We start from the raw sequence: 19731 nt of genomic DNA, 5'->3' as shown, positions 1-19731 counted from the left end.
TTACAGAGTTTACTGAGAATCTTTTGGAAGTTTATTGAGAATTATTTTGTTTGTTCATAGGGTGAGAGTTGTCACTGGTATTTACTGCCCATCCCTCATTGTCCTTGAGAAGGTGCTGGGGGTGAGCTGCCTTCTTGAACCTATGCAGTTCATGTGGTGTAGGTACACCCACAGTGCTGTTAGGAAGAGAGTTCCAGGATTTTGATCCAGTGAAGGAACAGCGATGGATTTCCAAGTCAGGATGGTAAGTGACTTGGCGGGGAATCTCCAGGTGATGGTGTTCCCATGTGTCTGCCGCCCTTGTCCTCCTCGTTGGTAAAGATTGAGGATTTGGAAGATGCCGTTGAAGGAGCTTTGGTGAATTGCTGCAATGCATCTTGTAGATGGTAAACACTGCTGCTACTGAGCGTCGGTGTTGGTTGGGGTGTAAATTAAGCTGGTTTGTCCTGGAAGGTGTTGAGCTTCTTCAGTGTTGTTTGAGCTGTACTCATCCAGGCAAGTGGAGAGTATCCATCACACTCCTGACTTGTGCCTTGTAAATGGTGGATAGGCTTTGGGGAGTCGGGAGGTGAGTTACTCATTGCAGAATTCCAAGCCTCTGACCTGCTCTTGTAGCCATGATGTGGAGATGCCGGCATTGGACTGGGATAAACACAGTAAGAGTTTTAACAACACCAGGTTAAAGTCCAACAGGTTTATTTGGTCGCAAATGCCATTAGCTTTCGGAGCCCTGCTCCTTCGTCAGGTGGAGTGGAAATCTGCTCTCAAACAAGGCATACAGAGACACAAAATCAAGTTACAGAATACTGATTAGAGTGCGAATCTTTACAGCTAATCAAGTCTTAAAGATACAGACAATGTGAGTGGAGGGAGCATTAGGCACAGGTTAAAGAGATGTGCATTGTCTCCAGACAGGACAGCCAGTGAGATTCTGCAAGTCCAGCAGGCAAGCTGTGAGGGTTACTGATAGTGTGACATAAACCCAAGATCCCGGTTTAGGCCGTCCTCATGTGTGCGGAACTTGGCTATCAGTTTCTGCTCGACGACTCTGCGCTGTCGTGTGTCGTGAAGGCCGCCTTGGAGAACGCTTACCCGAAGATCCGAGGCTGAATGCCCGTGACTGCTGAAGTGCTCCCCAACAGGAAGAGAACAGTCTTGCCTGGTGATTGTCGAGCGGTGTTCATTCATCCGTTGTCGTAGTGTCTGCATGGTTTCCCCAATGTACCATGCCTCGGGACATCCTTTCCTGCAGCGTGTCAGGTAAACAACATTGGCCGAGTTGCAAAAGTAGGTACTGTGTACCTGGTGGATGTGCAGGACTGCAGAGCTTAGATCTGATCCATTGGTTGTGGAATCATTTAGCTCTATCTTTTGCAGTGTTTCCACTGTTTGGCATGCAGGTCGTCCTGCATTGCAGCTTCACCAGGTTAATACCTCATTTTTGAGGTATGCCTCCTGTTGCTCCCGGCATGCCCTCCTGCACTCTTCATTGAACCAGGCTTGATGGTAATAACAGAGTGGGGGATATGCCGGGCCATGAGGTTACAGATTGTGGTCGAGTACAATTCTGTTGCCGCTGATGGCCCTCAGTGCCTCACGGATGCCCAGTTTTGAGTTGCTCGATCTGTTCTGAATCCATCCAATTGTTGTATGGTGTGGGTGCGACACAACACAATGTCCTCAATGCGAAAAGTGGAATTTGTTTCCAGAAAGACTGTGACGTTATGATTCCACCAATACTGTACTGGACGGTGTAAGGGTGGCAGGTAGATTGGTGAGGATGAGGTCACGGAGGTTTCTCCCTCTTGTTAACTTTCTCAATACCCGCTGCAGGCTCAGAATGATAGATATTCTCTTCAGGACTTGGCCAGCTTAGTATCACTGAACTGTTCTTACTGATGGATATTGAAGACCCAAACCCAGCGTACATTCACTGAGAGGTTAGAGAGAGGTCAGAGGGAGGTTAGGGGGAGGTTAGACGGAGGTTAGAGAGACGTAAGAGAGAGGTTATAGGGAGCTTAAAAGGAGATTATTGAGAGTTTACTGAGGCTTTACAGAGCTTCTGCTGGATTGGTCCTTCTCTATTCATGAAATCTTGGATTCTGTGTGGTTTTGATGCTCTGCTTTAGTGATCTCACTGAGAAGGAATCTGCAGGCACTGGGGACTGAGTGACACTGGGGCGAGAGTGACACTGTGGGTGAGAGTGACACTGGGGGTGAGAGTGATACTGGGGGCGAGAGTGACACTGGGGGCGAGAGTGACACTGTGGGTGAGAGTGACGCAGGGGGTGAGAGTGACGCAGGGGGTGAGAGTGACACTGGGGGTGTGAGTGACACTGGGGGCGAGAGTGACACTGTGGGTGAGAGTGACACTGGGGGTGAGAGTGATACTGGGGGCGAGAGTGACACTGGGGGCGAGAGTGACACTGGGGGCGAGAGTGACACTGTGGGTGAGAGTGACGCAGGGGGTGAGAACGACGCTGTGGGTGAGAGTGACGCAGGGGGTGAGAGCGATGCTGTGGGTGAGAGTGATACTGGGGGTGAGAGTGACACTGGGGGCATGAGTGAGACTGGGGGTGGGAGTGAGACTGGGGGTGGGAGTGACACTGGGGGCGTGAGTGACACTGGGGGCATGAGTGACACTGGGGGCATGAGTGAGACTGGGGGTGGGAGTGACACTGGGGTGAGAGTGACTCTGGGGGTGTGAGTGAGACTGGGGGTGGGAGTGACACTGGGAGCGTGAGTGACTCTGGGGGTGTGAGTGACTCTGGGGGCGAGAGTGACACTGGGGGCGAGAGTGACACGGGGGCGAGAGTGACACTGGGGGTGTGAGTGACTCTGGGGGTGTGAGTGACTCTGGGGGCGAGAGTGACACTGGGAGCGAGAGTGACACTGGGGGCGTGAGTGACACTGGGGGCGAGAGTGACACTGGGGGCGAGAGTGACACTGGGGGCGTGAGTGACACTGGGGGCGAGAGTGACACTGAGGACATGAGTGCCCCGGGGGTGAGAGTGACTCTGGGGGTGAGAGTGACAATGGGGGCATGAGTGACACTGGGGTCTGAGTGACACTGGGGTCTGAGTGACACTGGTGGTTGAAGTGACACGGTGGGTGGGAGTGGCATTGGGCTGGTTGGCTGTTGTGGTGTACAATGTGTTGGAAATTCCATAAGAACCCTGATTCAGTTCCTATTAGAATTCCTGACCTGAATTCGCCAATAAACCTCGTGTGATCTGATCCAAAAGGTAGATTTGAATTGTATCGGAGATGTAATTGTCTGCCTTCTCCATTTCCTCAGTTACTTTCATATCTAATGCTCGTGGGCATTTCACAGGGTGAGGGTGTCTTTACCAAAATCACTCTGACCACTTGAAGACATGTTGGAAAGATCAACGACAGGGAAAACTAATGGGAAATCTCTGTTGCTTCTGTGGGTATCCAATAGTTAGAGAACACTCTTGAGATGTTGTCTACCTGATACGCTGCAGGAAAGGATGTCCCGAGGCATGGTACATTGGGGAAACCATGCAGACGCTATGACAACAGATGAATGAACACCGCTTGACAATCACCAGGCAAGACTGTTCTCTTCCTGTTGGGGAACGCTTCAGCGGTCGCGGGCATTCAGCCTCTAATCTTCGGGTAAGCGTTCTCAAAGGCGGCCTTCATGACACACGACAGCGCAGAGTCGCTGAGCAGAGACTGATAGCCAAGTTCCGCACACATGAGGACGGCCTCAACCGGGATCTTGGGTTCATGTCACACTATCTGTAACCCCCACAGCTTGCCTGGGCTTGCAAAATCTCACTAACTGTCCTGTCTGGAGACAATACATGTCTCTTTAACCTGTGCTTAACCCTCTCTCCACTCACATTGTCTGTACCTTTAAGACTTGATTACCTGTAAAGACTCACATTCCAACCATTATTTTGTAAATTGAGTTTGTGTCTTTATATCCCCTGTTTGTGAACAGAACTCCCACTCACCTGACGAAGGAGCAGCGCTCCGAAAGCTCGTGGCTTGTGCTACCAAATAAACCTGTTGGACTTTAACCTGGTGTTGTGAGACTTCTTACTGTGTTTACCCCAGTCCAACGCCGGCATCTCCACATCATGGTATCCAATAGGCCAGACCCAGGCCTTCCCTGAGACTCAGGCTGCCAGTGGTGGAAATACTGCCTCCCGAGTGCTGTTGACCAGAGGTCGGCAGTGCTGCATTGCCAGCCGTGCCATTGGGAGGTGCTATCAGTAATGCTCCAGGGATTCCAACAGGGATTCCCACTGGACTCAGGTCAGTGAGGGTGGGATGCGGGTTGCAAAGAGGGGGTCATGGAATGAGTGGGAAAGGGGGTTGGAGGCATGGGCAGGTGGTTGTTATTTAGGAGCCCCCCCCCATTACCCGATGTTGGGTTCCCCACGAGGGATTCCCAACCCCCTGGTAGGCCACTGGCAAACCCGATTGCGCATGGCCTCTGGAAAGCACAGGGAAACTGTGCAACTCCTGTTCAATTCCTGAACCATCACTAAACTCTGGATAATTGCTGCCAACTGGTTCAATAATGAGTCTAATTGACATCAGCCATCAGCGGGCAAGCTTCCTGTCTCCAAACTAATCGCAGGAGGTTTTCCCGCTGCCAGGAGATGGATATATGGCTCCCGCCAGGATTCAGAGGAGCTGGTGAACGTGTTTCCTGCCGAGATGAGCTGGATTAAATCCCATGTTTGGGAAATACAGATTACCTCAGTTTCTGCTGCAGGTAATAAATATTTATTTACCATTGTAATATCATTCTTACAAAGGGGAAGCTCTCCACTTCACATATTTAATATTTACAGTTTGATTAATTACATTGTGCTTTATTTCTTTAATGTAACTACATAAATGTACTTGTTGTAACCTGAAATTATCCACGTGTTGCAGTGAGGAAATAGAACACTGCTGGTGAGATTTGGATCACAGGACACTCTGCAAGGACAGCGATGTGAAAGGACAAACATCCCGAATGGATGTGGCAACGGAATGATTTGCTAAAAATGGGCACATCCCGCCGGCACTGTTTGTGAGTGCTTTCCACTGCCAGATACTCACTTGCCATCCGAGCTGTTACTGTTCGTGCTGCCATCTGTCGACTCTCTGCTGCCCTGTCGAGTCACTCGGTTTCTCATTTCCACCGCGATCCCAGTCTCGGTGCTTCTCCGAATGTTGCTTCGTAATTTCTTTGTGGCTGCCTCTGGAGGAACAACAAAAAACTCAGTTTAGCTCCATCGCAAAGATTCATTCTGTCAGTGGCCAAGTAACACCCAGTCTCACTGCTCCATTCACCCCCATTAACACCCAGTCTCACTGCCCCATTCACCCCCATTAACACCCAGTCTCACTGCCCCATTCACCCCCATTAACACCAGTCTCACTGCCCCATTCACCCCCATTAACACCCAGTCTCACTGCCCCATTCACCCCCATTAACACCCAGTCTCACTGCCCCATTCGCTCCCATTAACACCCAGTCTCACTACCCCATTCACCCCCATTAACACCAGTCTCACTGCCCCATTCACCCCCATTAACACCCAGTCTCACTGCCCCATTCACCCCCATTAACACCCAGTCTCACTGCCCCATTCACCCCCATTATTACCCAGTCTCACTGCCCCATGCACCCGCATTAACACCCAGTCTCACTGCCCCATTCACCCCCATTAACACCCAGTCTCACTGCCCCATTCACTCCCATTAACACCCCGTCTCACCCTGTCCCATTCACCCCCATTAACACCCAGTCTCACTGCCCCATTCACCCCCATTAACACCCCGTCTCACCCTGCCCCATTCACCCCCATTAACACCCAGTCTCACTGCCCCATTCACCCCCATTAACACCCAGTCTCACTGCCCCATTCACCCCCATTAACACCCAGTCTCACTGCCCCATTCACCCACATTAACACCCCGTCTCACCCTGTCCCATTCACCCCCATTAACACCCAGTCTCACTGTCCCATTCACCCCCATTAACACCCAGTCTCACTGCCCCATTCACCCCCATTAACACCCAGTCTCACTGCCCTATTCACCCCCATTAACACCCAGTCTCACTGCCCCATTCACCCCCATTAACACCCCGTCTCACCCTGTCCCATTCACCCCCATTAACACCCAGTCTCTCTGCCCCATTCACCCCCATTAACACCCAGCCTCACTGCCCCATTCACCCCCATTAACACCCAGCCTCACTGCCCCATTCACCCCCATTAACACCCAGCCTCACTGCCCCATTCACCTCCATTAACACCAGTCTCACTGCCCCATTCACCCCCATTGATACCCAGCCTCACTGCCCCATTCATCCCCATTAACACCCAGTCTCGCTGCCCCATTCACCTCCATTAACACCAGTCTCACTGCCCCATTCACCCGCATTAATACCCAGTCTCACTGCCCCATTCACCCGCATTAACACCCAGCCTCACTACCCCATTCACCCCCATTAACACCAGTCTCACTACCCCATTCACTCCCATTAACACCCAGCCTCACTACCCCATTCACCCCCATTAACACCCAGCCTCACTACCCCATTCACCCCCATTAACACCAGTCTCACTACCCCATTCACCCGCATTAATACCCAGTCTCACTACCCCATTCCCCCCCATTAACACCAGTCTCAATACCCCATTCACCCCCATTAACACCCAGTCTCACTGCCCCATTCACCCCCATTAACACCCAGCCTCACTGCCCCATTCACTCCCATTAATAGCCAGAATCACTGCCCCATTCACCCCCATTAACACCCAGTCTCACTGCCCCATTCACCCGCATTAACACCCAGTCTCACTGCCCCATTCACCCGCATTAACACCCAGTCTCACTGCCCCATTCACCCGCATTAATACCCAGTCTCACTGCCCCATTTACCCCCATTAACACCCAGTCTCACTACCCCATTCACCCCCATTAACACCAGTCTCACTGCCCCATTCACCCGCATTAATACCCAGTCTCACTGCCCCATTTACCCCCATTAACACCCAGTCTCACTACCCCATTCGCTCCCATTAACACCCAGTCTCACCTCCCCATTCACCCCCATTAACACCCAGTCTCTCTGCCCCATTCACCTCCATTAACACCCAGTCTCTCTGCCCCATTCACCCGCATTAACACCCAGTCTCACCTCCCCATTCACCCCCATTAACACCCAATCTCTCTGCCCCATTCACCTCCATTAACACCCAGTCTCACTGCCCCATTCACCCGCATTAACACCCAGTCTCACTGCCCCATTCACCCCCATTATTACCCAGTCTCACTGCCCTATTCACCCCCATTAACACCCAGTCTTTCTTTATCACCAAAGTCTCAACAGTTTTCATTCTGAATTAAGAGTTGTTGCAACCATTATCTAATTATATACAGAGATGGAATAAAATCTTGTTTTAAGATTTCACTCCATTAATACCCAGCCTCACTGCCCCATTAATTCCGAGTCTGTGCCCTTCTCTCTGTGCCACTCTGAATAATGAAGAATGAATCTTTAGCTGCATCTTACTTGTGTTTCTCATTGCTATGGGGTAAGTGGGGGAGTGGTATTAATTGCATTGCTCTGTTAGACCCCGCTTCCATGGACAGAATGGCTTTCTTTGTGCTGAATAGAAATCACAAACAAACAAAGAACAGTACAGCACATGAACAGGCCCTTCGGCCCACCAAGTCTGCGCCGATCACGTTGTCCCATCTGGACCAGCCGTCTGTATCCCTCTATTCCCCGCCTGTTCATGTGTCTATCCAGATAAGTCTTAAATGTCGCTGACGTGTCTGCCTCAACCACCTCACTTGGCAGCGCATTCCAGGCCCCCACCACCCTCGACATCCCTACTGAACCTTTCCCCCCTTACCTTGAACTTGTGCCGCCTTGTAATTGCCATCTCTGCCCTGGGAAAAAGATTTCAACTGTTCACCTTATCTATGTCACTCATAATTTTATACACTTCCAACAGGTCCCCCTCAGCCTTCGACTTTCCAGGGAGAACAATCCCAGTTTATTCTGGAGGGTATTAGCTATGAGGAGAGGTTGGATAAACTCGGTTTGTCCTCACTGGAATGATAGAGGTTGAGCGGTGACCTGATAGAGGTCTATAAGATTATGAGTGGCATGGACAGTGGATAGTCAGATGTTCTTTCCTTGGGTAGAAAGATCAAGTAGTAGGGGACATAGGTTTAAGATATGTGGGGAAAAGTTTAGAGGAGAGAGGGTGGTGAATGTCTGGAACACGCTGCCTGGGGAGGTGGTGGAAGCAGGTACGATAGCGGCATTTAAGGGGCATCTAGACGAATACATGAATAGGATGGGAATGGGAGGATACGGACTCCGTAAGTGCATACGGTTTTAGTTTAGGCAGCATCATGATCGGCACAGGCTTGGAGGGCCGAAGGGCCTGTTCCTGTGCTGTACTGTTCTTTGTTCTTTATTCAATCTCTCCTCATAGCTAATACCCCCCAAACCAGGCAACATCCTGGTAAACCTCTTCTGTATTCCCTCCAAAACCTTCATGTCCTTCTGGTAGTGTGGCGACCAGAATTGGACACAATATTCCAAATGTGGCCAAACCAACATTTTATATAACTGTAACATAATTTGCCAACTTTTATAATCCTGTTCCATCTCTTGCTGGTGGCTGTACTCACTCCATGTTCTCACCGCCCGCCCCCTCACCATCATTCCCCCTGACATTGTGACTGTGCTGCATACTGACTTAGTGTCTCTGCCATTTCTGTGTTCCCCACTGTTAATGCACATTTTGGTGGTGAACTTGTTGGGCAGTGAGCGGTCTTTGAGGTGTTGGCCGAGATCACAAGTGGAGCGAGGCTGTACAAATCAATCAGTGTGATATTCATCCCATTGGACGGCCCCTATTCCTGCTGAATGACATTTATCGGAGGTTGGAAATGCCAGCACACCCATCTACTGTCAAGACAAAATGACAATGAACTCAAATATTGCCAATAGCTGTGATTATATGTGGCACCAGTGTGCAATGGTAGCAGTGCCCAGATGAACAATGTGCTGAGGTTCCAGCACACAGCTTTACCAGTGCCCTCTGATTCCACCATTCAGGGGCTCCAACATTGCCAGGGGCACCAACACCCAGGGCCTCTAGCACCCATGGCATCAACATCCAAAAGTAGAAGTTTCCAGAGATATCAATGCCTGGAGCTCCGGGTGATATCTCTCTCAGTGACAGGCTGGAAGATTGTGGAACTTTTAAGCATCAACAAAGGGTTACAAAAAACCCTTGTGCGGCACAGTAGCACAGTGGTTAGCACTGCTGCTTCACAGCTCCAGGGACCTGGGTTCGATTCCCGTTTTGGGTCACTGTCTGTGTGGAGTTTGCACATTCTCCTCGTGTCTGCGTGGGTTTCCTCCGAGTGCTCCGGTTTCCTCCCACAATCCAAAGATGTGCAGGTTAGGTTCATTGGCCCTGCTAAAATTGCCCCTTAGTGTCCTGGGATGTGTAGATTAGAGGGATTAGCGGGTAAAATATATGGGGGTAGGGCCTGGGTGGGATTGTGGTCGGTGCAGACTCGATGGGCCGAATGGCCTCTTTCTGTACTGTAGGGTTTCTATGTTTCTATGTTAAAACGTAATAAAAAGAACAAAGGTAAATTATGAAAGAAAACTAGTACAAAATATTTAAAAAGATAGAAAAGTTTCTGTAAGTATATAAAAGGGAAGAGAATACCTAAAGTGAATGTTGCACCCTTGGAGGATGAGACCAGGGAGTTAATAGTGGGGAACACAGAAATGGCTGAGACATTAAATCAATATTTTGCCTGTGTTTTCAAGATGGAGGACACTAGACCATCCCCATAGTAACACATAATGCTGAGAAATAGAAAGGGAGGAACTGAGAACAATCATCATCAATAGGGAAAAGTACTGAGCAAACTATTAGGATTGAAGGCAGGCAAGTCCCCAGGGCTTGATGGCCTACATCCTAGGGTCTTAAAGGAAGTGGCAGCAGAGATAGTGGATCCATTGGTTATAATATTCCAAAATTTCCTGGATATGGGAATGGTTCCAGTGGATTGGAAAAATGCTAAAATAACAGCCTTATTCAAAAAGGGAGGGAGGCAGAAAATAGGAAACTATAGACCAGCTAATTTAACATGTTGTTGGGAACTTGTTAGAATCCATTATTAAGGAAGTAATAATAGCACATTCAGAAAGTCAAAACACAATCCATCAGAGGCAGCATGGTTTTATGAATGGTAAATCATGTTTGACTAATTCGCTAGAGTTCTTCGAAGATGTAATAAGTAAAATGGATAATGGGGATCCTGTAGACGTGGTGTATCTGGACTTCCAGAAGGCATTTTAAAAGGTGCCGCATGTAAGGTTAATAAACAAGGTAAGGTCCCATGGTGTTAGGGGTCATTTATTAGCTTGGATAGAGGACTGATTAACCAATAGAAAGCAGAGAGTTGGGATGGATGGGTCTTTCTCAGATTGGCAAGCTGTAATTAATGGGGTGCCACAGGGTTCAGTCCTCGGGCCCCAACTATTTACAATCTATATTAATGACATGGATGCAGGGATAGAAGGTAACATAACCAAATATGCAGGTGACACCAAAATAGGTGGGATAGTAAGTAGCGAAAAAGAAATAAGCAATTTACAAATGGATATGGATAGATTAGGTAAATGGGCCAAAATCTGGCAGATGAAGTTTAACATCAGTAAGTGAGAGGTTATCCATTTTGGCTGGAAAAGATTCTCATCTTCACGTCAGAAGGTTATAGGTTCGAGTCTCACTCCAGAGACTTGAGCACATAATCTAGGCGGACAGACCCAATATCGTACTGAGGGAGTGCTGCATGGTTGGAGATGCCGTCTTTTGATGAGATGTTTTATTGAGGCTCCACCTGCCCTCTCAGGTGGATGTAAAAGATCAGAAGAAGAGCAGCAGAGTTATCACTGGTGTGCTGCCAATGCTTACCATTCAGCATCACCAGAACAGATTGGTCATTATCACACTGCTGTTAGGGGGCTTGCTGCGCGCAAATTGGCTGCCGTGTTTCCTGCTTAACAACAGTGACTACACTTCATAAATATTTCATTGGCTGTAAAGTGTTTTGGGACGATCTAAGGGAAAAGTTTTAAAACGCAAGTGTTCTTTAACCCTGCCTTAAATGGCAGACTGAGGTGGGGTACAGGGACAGGCTGCTTCACTGACCACGTTGCTCCACTTGTACAGTAATTAATTCACCCAGAGCAGATGGGAAACAGAATTTCCCAGTTGGATCTGGAGTTGAGGAATTTAACAGCCAAGTTCTATGAATAGAATTGTCAAAATGTAAAAATAAAATCTGGAACATCGGCCAGTCCCAATCCCCGAGAACAGAATGATCATTTCCCACTTTGTTTTCAATAGTTCCGGAGAAGCAAGCAATGGAACTTCAAGATGCGGACACAGAGACAGACGGTCACAGTCAGAGTTCTGCTTCACACAGGTTAATGAACATTCGGAATGTGCAAATTTGATTTTTTATGGAAGTGTTAGCTGTAAGCAATCTGCTCTGGAGACAGTGCTGCCATGGTATCACATCTCAGAAAGAGTCTTCCATAGGCCGAGATTTCACTATTCAAACTCTTTCTTTAACCCTGCAGACAACACTGAAAAGAGGACCACAATAACAACACAAATGATTTATTTTTATTTGGCTTCATTGATGTAACATCAACCTTCCGATACGATCTTACTGCATTAGATCATTCTCTTCACCCTCCTATTAGATTGTTGGGACGGCGTGGTAGCACAGTGGTTAGCACTGCTGCTTCACAGCTCCAGGGTCCCAGGTTCGATTCCCGGCTTGGGTCACTGTCTGTGTGGAGTTTGCACATTCTCCTCGTGTCTGCGTGGGTTTCCTCTGGGTGCTCCGGTTTCCTCCCACAGTCCAAAGATGTGCGGGTTAGGTTGATTGGCCAGGTTAAAAATTGCCCCTTAGAGTCCTGAGATGCGTAGGTTAGAGGGATTAGTGGGTAAATATGTGGGGGTAGGGCCTGGGTGGGATTGTGGTCGGTGCAGACTCGATGGGCCGAATGGCCTCCTTCTGCACTGTAGGATTTCTATGATTTCCAGAGATGGTGACCTGGAAACATTGACTTTAATGATCTGAGTTGTGCAGCACCATCCCCAGACGCAGTGTAAACTCCAGTGCCGGATGGAGCAGTGAGTTTAAAATGTGATCCAGGCCAACTCCAAAATGACGGGTTGAAACATTTTAAAATTTATTCATTCGTGGGATGTGGGCCTTGCAGAAGTTGTTGCCCATCCCTAATTGCCCCTTGAACTGAGTGTCTCGCTCGGCCATTGCTGTGGGTCTGGAGTCACATGTAGGTCAGACCAGGTAAGGACAGCAGATTTCCTTCCCTAAAGGATGTTAATGAATCAGGATTTTTTTCCCCGACAATCGATGCAGTTTCATGGTCACCATTACTGAGACCAGCTTTCAATTGTTAATTGAATTTTTAAGTTCCACCAACTGCCATGGTGGGATTTGAACCTGTGACCCCAGAGCATTAACCAGAACCTCTGGGTTACTAATCCAGTGCATCACCATTCTACTCTATTGATTGGCTGGAAGGGTCCCACCTGATACAAATTTGGATAGGCTCAGGCTTGGGCCTACAGCACAAAACTGCTTTTAAATGTCACTCAGACAATGGTGGCGATGATTAATGTGGGGGTTGGAATAGAGTGTTCCCAGGTTCAGGATGGGTAGCAGTCCTCTGAGGTCAGAGCTCAGGTATATTGTTGATTAGAAGAGTCCTAAAATGGGAGGTTATCCAATTGGGCAAGCGGAGGTAGAGGGAAACTGCACAATGTTATGGTACAGAGGGATCTGGCTGTATATTAATCACAAAAAGTCCGCATGCAGATGCAGCAGGTAATTAGGAAGACAAATGGAATGTTGGCCTTTATCACAAGAGGGTTGGAGTAGGGCAGTCTTGCTGCAACTGCACAGTGCAATGGAGACCAAACCTAAACACTGCTTACAGGTCTCCTTATTTAAGCAGAGATATAATGACACTGGTGTTACCGGTTAGCTGGATTGGCTGTACTGACAGTATGTGGATCAAATTAACACCACAGCGTAGGGTTTGATGCCTGTTCTGAGTGGAGTGCATTCAGTGCCTGCCTCCTCACCCCCCCCCCCCCCCCCCTCTATCCGTGTAACCACATGAATTTACCATGGCCAATCCACCTAACCTGCACATCTTTGGACTGTGGGAAGAAACCGGAGCATCCGGAGGAAACCCACGCAGACACGGGGAGAATGTGCAAACCTCACACAGGCAGTCGCCCAAGGCCGGAATTGAACTCGGGTCCATGGCGCTGTGAGGCAGCAGTGCTAACCGCTGTGCCACTGTGCTGCGGAGCTTCAGCCATTGAAGATATTCATGGCTGAGATAGATAGATTCTTGGACTATAGGGGAACAAGCAGGACAGTGAAGTTGAGGTCAGGATTAGATCAGCTATCTTGTGAATGTTGGAGCTGGTTCAAGGGGCCTATGTTCTACTCCTGCTCCTATTTATTAAGTTGTTTTGTTACTTTTCAACATCACTACCATCGTTGAAACCTCCACCATCAACATCCTGGGGGTTACCATTGACCAGAAACTGAACTGAACCAGTCACTGTGGCTATCAGAGCAGGTCAGAGGCTAGGAATACTGTGGCGAGTAACTCACCTCCTGACTCCCAAAAGCCTGTCCACCATCAACAAGGCACAGGTCAGGAGTGTGATGGAATATTCTCCCCTTGCGTGGATGGGTGCAGCTCCAACAACACTCAAGAAGCTTGACACCATCCAGGACAAAGCAGCCCCGCTTGATTGACATCCCATCCACCACCTACAACTTTTACATCCTCTACCTCCAACACACAGTAGCAGCTGAGTGTACCATCTACAAGATGCACTGCAGCAACTCACCAGGTTTGCTTCAACAGTACCTTCCAAAGCTGTGACCTCTACCACCTAGGAGCACAAGGTCAGCAGATACATGGGAACACCACCACCTGCAACACCTACAGTAGCTGAACTACAGCAATTCAAGAAGACACTACACTAGCACTTCATTCTCAAGGTCAATGATGGATGGACACAATGCAGGTCCAGCCAGTGAGTGACATCCCATGAGTAAATTGTTAAAAACTGTTACCCAGATGTTGTTACATTGCAGCATTCTGAACATCCTCACTCCGTTCTCAGAACCAGAGCCTGCACCAGTTTCTTTGCTTGTCGACTGGAAACATACTGATGAAGAAAGTTCATCTGTGCATCTTTTAGGAACCTTTGCCCCTTCACATTATTCCAGCCCCGCACCTCAACCAGTCTCTTTTACAGTCAGTGAAGTTCTGGCCTATTATTTTGTAAATTTCTCTGAGGTTTGCTGATAGATTTGCTCCTCTCACTCTATAGTAAACACCCAGCAATGTTACAGCCCCGTCCCTGCTCCTTAACTCTGATAAGTTGTTTCAGTCTTTGAACCCTCTGAAAAACTGTATTTTCCTTGACTTTGCTCGAGCATCAGTCGCTGAAAGTAAGCGCGCAGGTACAGCAGGCAGTAAAGAAGGCAAATTGTAGGTTTGCCTTCATAGCGAGAGGATTTGAGTACAGGAACAGGGATGTTTTGCTGCAATTGTATAGGGTGTTAACTGGAGTAACTGTGGAGTTACTGGAGTAACACTGGACTAGTGTGTGCAGTTTTGGTGTCCTTATCTGAGGAAGGATGTCCTTGCTATAGAGGGAGTATAGCAAAGGTTTACCAGGCGGATTCCTAGGATGGCAGGTCTGTCATATGAGGAGAGACTAAGTCGGTTAGGATTATATTCACTGGAGTTTAGAAGAGTGAGAGGGGATCTCATAGAAACTTATAAAATTGTAATAGGGTTAGACAGAGGAGATTCAGAAAGGATGCTCCCAATGATAGGGCAGTCCAGAACTAAGGGTCATATTTGAGAGCAAGAGGTGACCCTTTTAAAACCGAGGTGAGGAGAAATTTCTTCACCCAGAGGGTGCTGAATGTGTGGAATTCACTACCACAGAAGGTAGTTCAAGCCAAAACATTGTCTGATTTCAAGAAGAAATTAGATATAGCTCTCGGGGCTAAAGGGATTAAGCAATATGGAGGGGGATCAGGATATTGAATTTGATGATCAGCAATGATCAAAATGAAGGTCAGAGCAGGCTCGAAGCGCCGAATGGCCTACTCCTACTCGCAAGCTGTCAGGATGGCTGAGTGGTCTAAGGCACAAGACACAAGGAGTGTGATTTCTTAGCTTGTGTAAGCCTGGTGAATTCTGGTCCTTGTCTAAGAGCGTGGGTTTAACTCACTCTGCTGACATTTCCCCAGGGCGGCACAGTCGTTAGGACTGCTGCCTCACAGCGCCAGGGGCCTGGGTTCGATTCCCGGCTTGAGTCACTGTGCATGTGGAGTTTGCACATTCTCCTCGTGTCTGCATGGGTTTCCTCCGGGTGCTCTGGTTTCCTCCCACAGTCCAAAGATGTGCAGGTTAGGTGGATTGACCATGCTAAATTGTCCCTTAGTGTCAGTGGAACGAGTAGGGTAAATGCATGGGGCGATGGGGATACGGCCTGGAGGGATTATGGTCGGTGCAGAGACTCGATGATCCAAATGGCCTCCTTCTGCACTATAGGGATTCTATGATATCTTCTTCTAGTTTCTATGATCCTTGCTGCCACCTCTCCTCCTCCAGTACCCTTCTCTGTCTTTCCTGAATTTATTGGTACCAGGAATCTTTAGCTCCCACTCCTGCCCATGTTTAAGCCAGGTTTCTGTTAAAATCATTCTCCCTAATCCCAAACTTGATCTACGGATCAATCTTGGTCCCCAGTTGGAACCCCCTTTGCATTAACACACGTACATTCCAACACCATCCTCTCCTTCTCTATCTCTTTCCTGCTCCTTACCCTGTTGCTGCCAGTCACATCCTGAAATGAGCTTGGAGATCCTGGCTAACCACAGCAAGCAGTTTCTCTCACTTAGTGTGTAACAGACCCAGACATGACAGGGAGAAATCCCAAATGCTGGAAAGCACTGGGAAGCACCGGTCCAAAGTCAGTCGTGCCTCCCACACATTCCTCAATTACACACGTCATCTCTCAAATTACTCAGACACTGTATCCCAAAATATTGCTTTTGAAACAAAAGCTATTCATTTTGCTTTGGAATAACTCAACATTAATTGCTTCCATCATCTCTCCAGTGAGTCTGTTCGTAGATTACACAAGAATAGTGTCTGTCCGTTCTATGAATGTTATATACCAGCCTATGTAATTGTAACATTTGAAAATGCTAATTTCTGTATTAAAAGGCACAATAGGAAGAGAGAGAAAATCAACTCTCTGAAAAGCTTTCTCCCAGCAACAGAAATTCATCATTCATCCCATGGGTAGAATGTCCCAAAGAACAATTAGCCTCCGACTGACCTGATGAACTACTTTCGAACCATTCGCCTCTCGGTGACCCAGAGGGGCACAACAATTAGACCGTGAGGATTTAAAGGGACCTCGAATGTTTCAACACTGCTGCAATTTAGTGAAATATCGTGCGTGTTACATGATACAAAACAGTGCATGTTGACAGTGAACAGGATCCTGTGTTTAAATATAAAACACGGCTGTTTCGGGACGAAGGATATCAGTGATATTTCTTCAGACAGCTATTGTCAGTTTGGTGAACAGCACAAGCGCAGTTTTATGATTCAATCGAGGGGAAAGTAAAACAAAAGTGACTTGATTTAGAGATTGTTTGAATATTACAATTACAGAAAAGCCACGGCATTGTTCAGGGGTAAGTTTTTCACACAGAGGGTGGTGGGTGAGTGGAATCGGCTGCCGTCAGTGGTGGTGGAGGCAAACTCGATAGGGTCTTTTCAGAGACTTCTGGATGAGTACATGGGACTAAATAGGATTGAGGGTTATAGGTAAGCCTATATATAGGCCAAGGTAGGTAGGGACATGACCGGCGCAACTTGTGGGCCGAAGGGCCTGTTTGTGCTGTAGTTTTTCTATGTTCTATTGTGAAGTACATCATGGGGACTAAAAGCTTGTTGTCAGTATTACCGTCACCTGCATCTGTTCACATTTAGCCAGCAAGAATGCGCAAGGTCGGTCCCGGATGACCTTTAAACCCTCACGCAGCCGGCACCAGCTGCCCTCTGATCCTGTCCTGAAGTCATAGAGTCATAGATTTTACAGCACAGCAAGAGGCCCTTCAGCCCATCCTGTCTGTGCCGGCCTTCAATTCTATTCTAATATCTATCTATTCTAATCCTATTTTCCAGCACTTGGTCCATAGCATTGTATGCTGTGGCGTTTCAAATGCTCATCAAAATGCTTCTGAAATGTTGTGAGGGTTCCTGCCTCTACCACCCTTTCAGGCAGTAGGTTCCAGATTCCCACCACCCATTGAGTGAAAAAGTTTTTCCTCAAATCCTCTCTGAATCTCCTGTTCCTTAACTTAAATCTGTGCCCCCTGGTTACCAAAGAGAAACATTTCAGTCTACCCTATCTACATCCTTCATCATTTTGAACACCTCAATCAGGTCCCCCTCAACCTTCCCTGTTCTAAGGAAAGCAACCCCAGCCTATCCAGCCTCTCTTCATAGCTGAAACACATCAGCCCAGGCAACATCCTGGTGAATCTCCTCTGCTCCCTTTCCAGTGCAACCACATCATTAAGTGGCAATCCGTCATCCTCATTCCTGGAAGGTGCTTCAGTGGGATATTTAAACATGGAGGGGCTGAGTGGGCTGATCCTATTGCTTACACATTAGGGACAAGAGGTGATAATTAGATTCCCGGTCCCTGTCCCAGGATACAGGGTTTGCCACCTTGGCTGAGATTGAATGGTTTTAAGAGGGAGATTGAGATATTTCAAATAAAAAAAGGGAAAGAGGGATATAGGGAACAGGTGGGGAGCTGGATTTGAGACCAGGGAGAGATCAGCCATGATCTGATGGAATGATGGAGCAGGCTCGAAGGGCTGAATTTGCCTCCTTCTGCTCCTAATTCCTATGTTGCTATTAGTTAATGGGATTGAGAAACTAATCCTGTGATCTTTCACTCCAGCTTCAGTCTGCGCGTTGGGGCACAGAATCAGAGTTTTGACCCGATTCAATCTTTATGAAACCTTACCTATCCTCTTATTGGAAGCCATGGGTATGTTTTTACTTAGTAGCAAAAGCCACTAGCTTTCGGAGCGCTGCTCCTTCATCAGGTGAGTGGGGATTCTGTTCACAAACAGGGCATATAAAGACACAAACTCAATTTACAAAATAATGGTTGGAATGCGAGTCTTTACAGGTAATCAAGTCTTAAAGGTACAGACAATGTGAGTGGAGAGAGGGTTAAGCACAGGTTAAAGAGATGTGTATTGTCTCCAGACAGGACAGTTAGTGAGATTACCTGTCTTCACGGTGGAAGACACAAATAGTTTACTGAATATTAACGATAGAGGCTTGGTAGGAGGAGAGGTACTCAATACAATTAATGTTATCAGGGAGGCAGTGCTTGGTAGACTAACGGGACTGAAGGTGGACAAGTCCCCGGGCCCGGATGGAATGCATCCCAGGGTACTGAAAGAAATGTCAGAGGTAATAGCGGATGCGTTAGTGGTTATTTATCAAAATTCACTGGACTCTGGGGTAGTGCCAGCTGATTGGAAAACGGCTACTGTTACGCCGCTGTTTAAAAAAGGAAGTAGACAAAAGGCGGGTAACTACAGGCCGGTTAGCTTAACGTCCGTAGTTGGGAAAATGCTGGAATCCATCATTAAAGAAGAAATAGCAGGCCATCTGGATAAGAATGGTTCGATTAAGCAGACGCAGCATGGATTCATGAGAGGAAAGTCGTGTTTGACGAACCTACTAGATTTTTATGAAGATGTGACTAGTGCGGTTGATGGAGGGGAACCGGTGGATGAGGTGTTTTTGGATTTCCAAAAGGCATTCGATAAGGTGCCTCACACAAGGTTGCTGCAGAAGATTGGGATACACGGAGTTGGGGGTAGGGTGTTAGCGTGGATTGGGGATTGGCTATCCAACAGGAAGCAGAGCGTTGGAATAATTGTGTGCTTTTCTGGTTGGCAGATGGTGACTAGTGGCGTGCGCAGGGATCGGTACTGGGGCCTCAACTGTTTACTATTTACATAGATGATCTGGAGGAGGGGACTGAGTGTAGGGTAACAAAGTTTGCTGATGACACGAAGATAAGTGGGAAAGTGAATTGCGTGGAGGAAGCGGAAGGTCTGCAGAGAGATTTGAATAGGCTGAGTGAGTGGACGAGGATCTGGCAGATGGAGTATAATGTTGGCAAATGTGAGGTTATTCACTTTGGAAGAAATAATAGCAAATTGGATTATTATTTAAATGGAAAAAAATTACAACATGCTACTGTGCAGAGGGACCTGGGGGTCCTTGTGCATGAGTCACAAAAACTCAGTCTGCAGGTGCAACAGGTGATCAAGAAGGCAAATGGGATGTTGGCATTTATCGCGAGGGGGATAGAATATAAAAGCAGAGAAATTGATAAATCTCCGGGCCCAGATGGGCTACATCCTAGAGTTCTAAAGGAGATAGCTGAAGAAATAGTGGAGGCGTTAGTTATGATCTTTCAAAAGTCACTGGAGTCAGGGAAA

At 47.8% G+C, this 19731-nt stretch overlaps 1 protein-coding gene across 1 annotated transcript in view; it reads right to left on the bottom strand.

Moving 5' to 3' along the window:
- Positions 1-19731, bottom strand: part of rims3 (regulating synaptic membrane exocytosis 3) — a 387468-nt gene that overhangs the window by 24305 nt on the left and 343432 nt on the right. Inside the window, exon 2 of the mRNA XM_078238435.1 lies at positions 5089-5230. Within this exon, the coding sequence (XP_078094561.1) occupies positions 5089-5230 (142 nt within the window). The remainder of the gene's footprint in view (positions 1-5088; positions 5231-19731) is intronic.

This window comes from Mustelus asterias, chromosome 21 (genome assembly GCF_964213995.1).
Source record: "Mustelus asterias chromosome 21, sMusAst1.hap1.1, whole genome shotgun sequence".
Lineage (NCBI taxonomy): Eukaryota > Metazoa > Chordata > Chondrichthyes > Carcharhiniformes > Triakidae > Mustelus > Mustelus asterias.
This window is presented reverse-complemented; position numbering and strand designations above follow the sequence as displayed.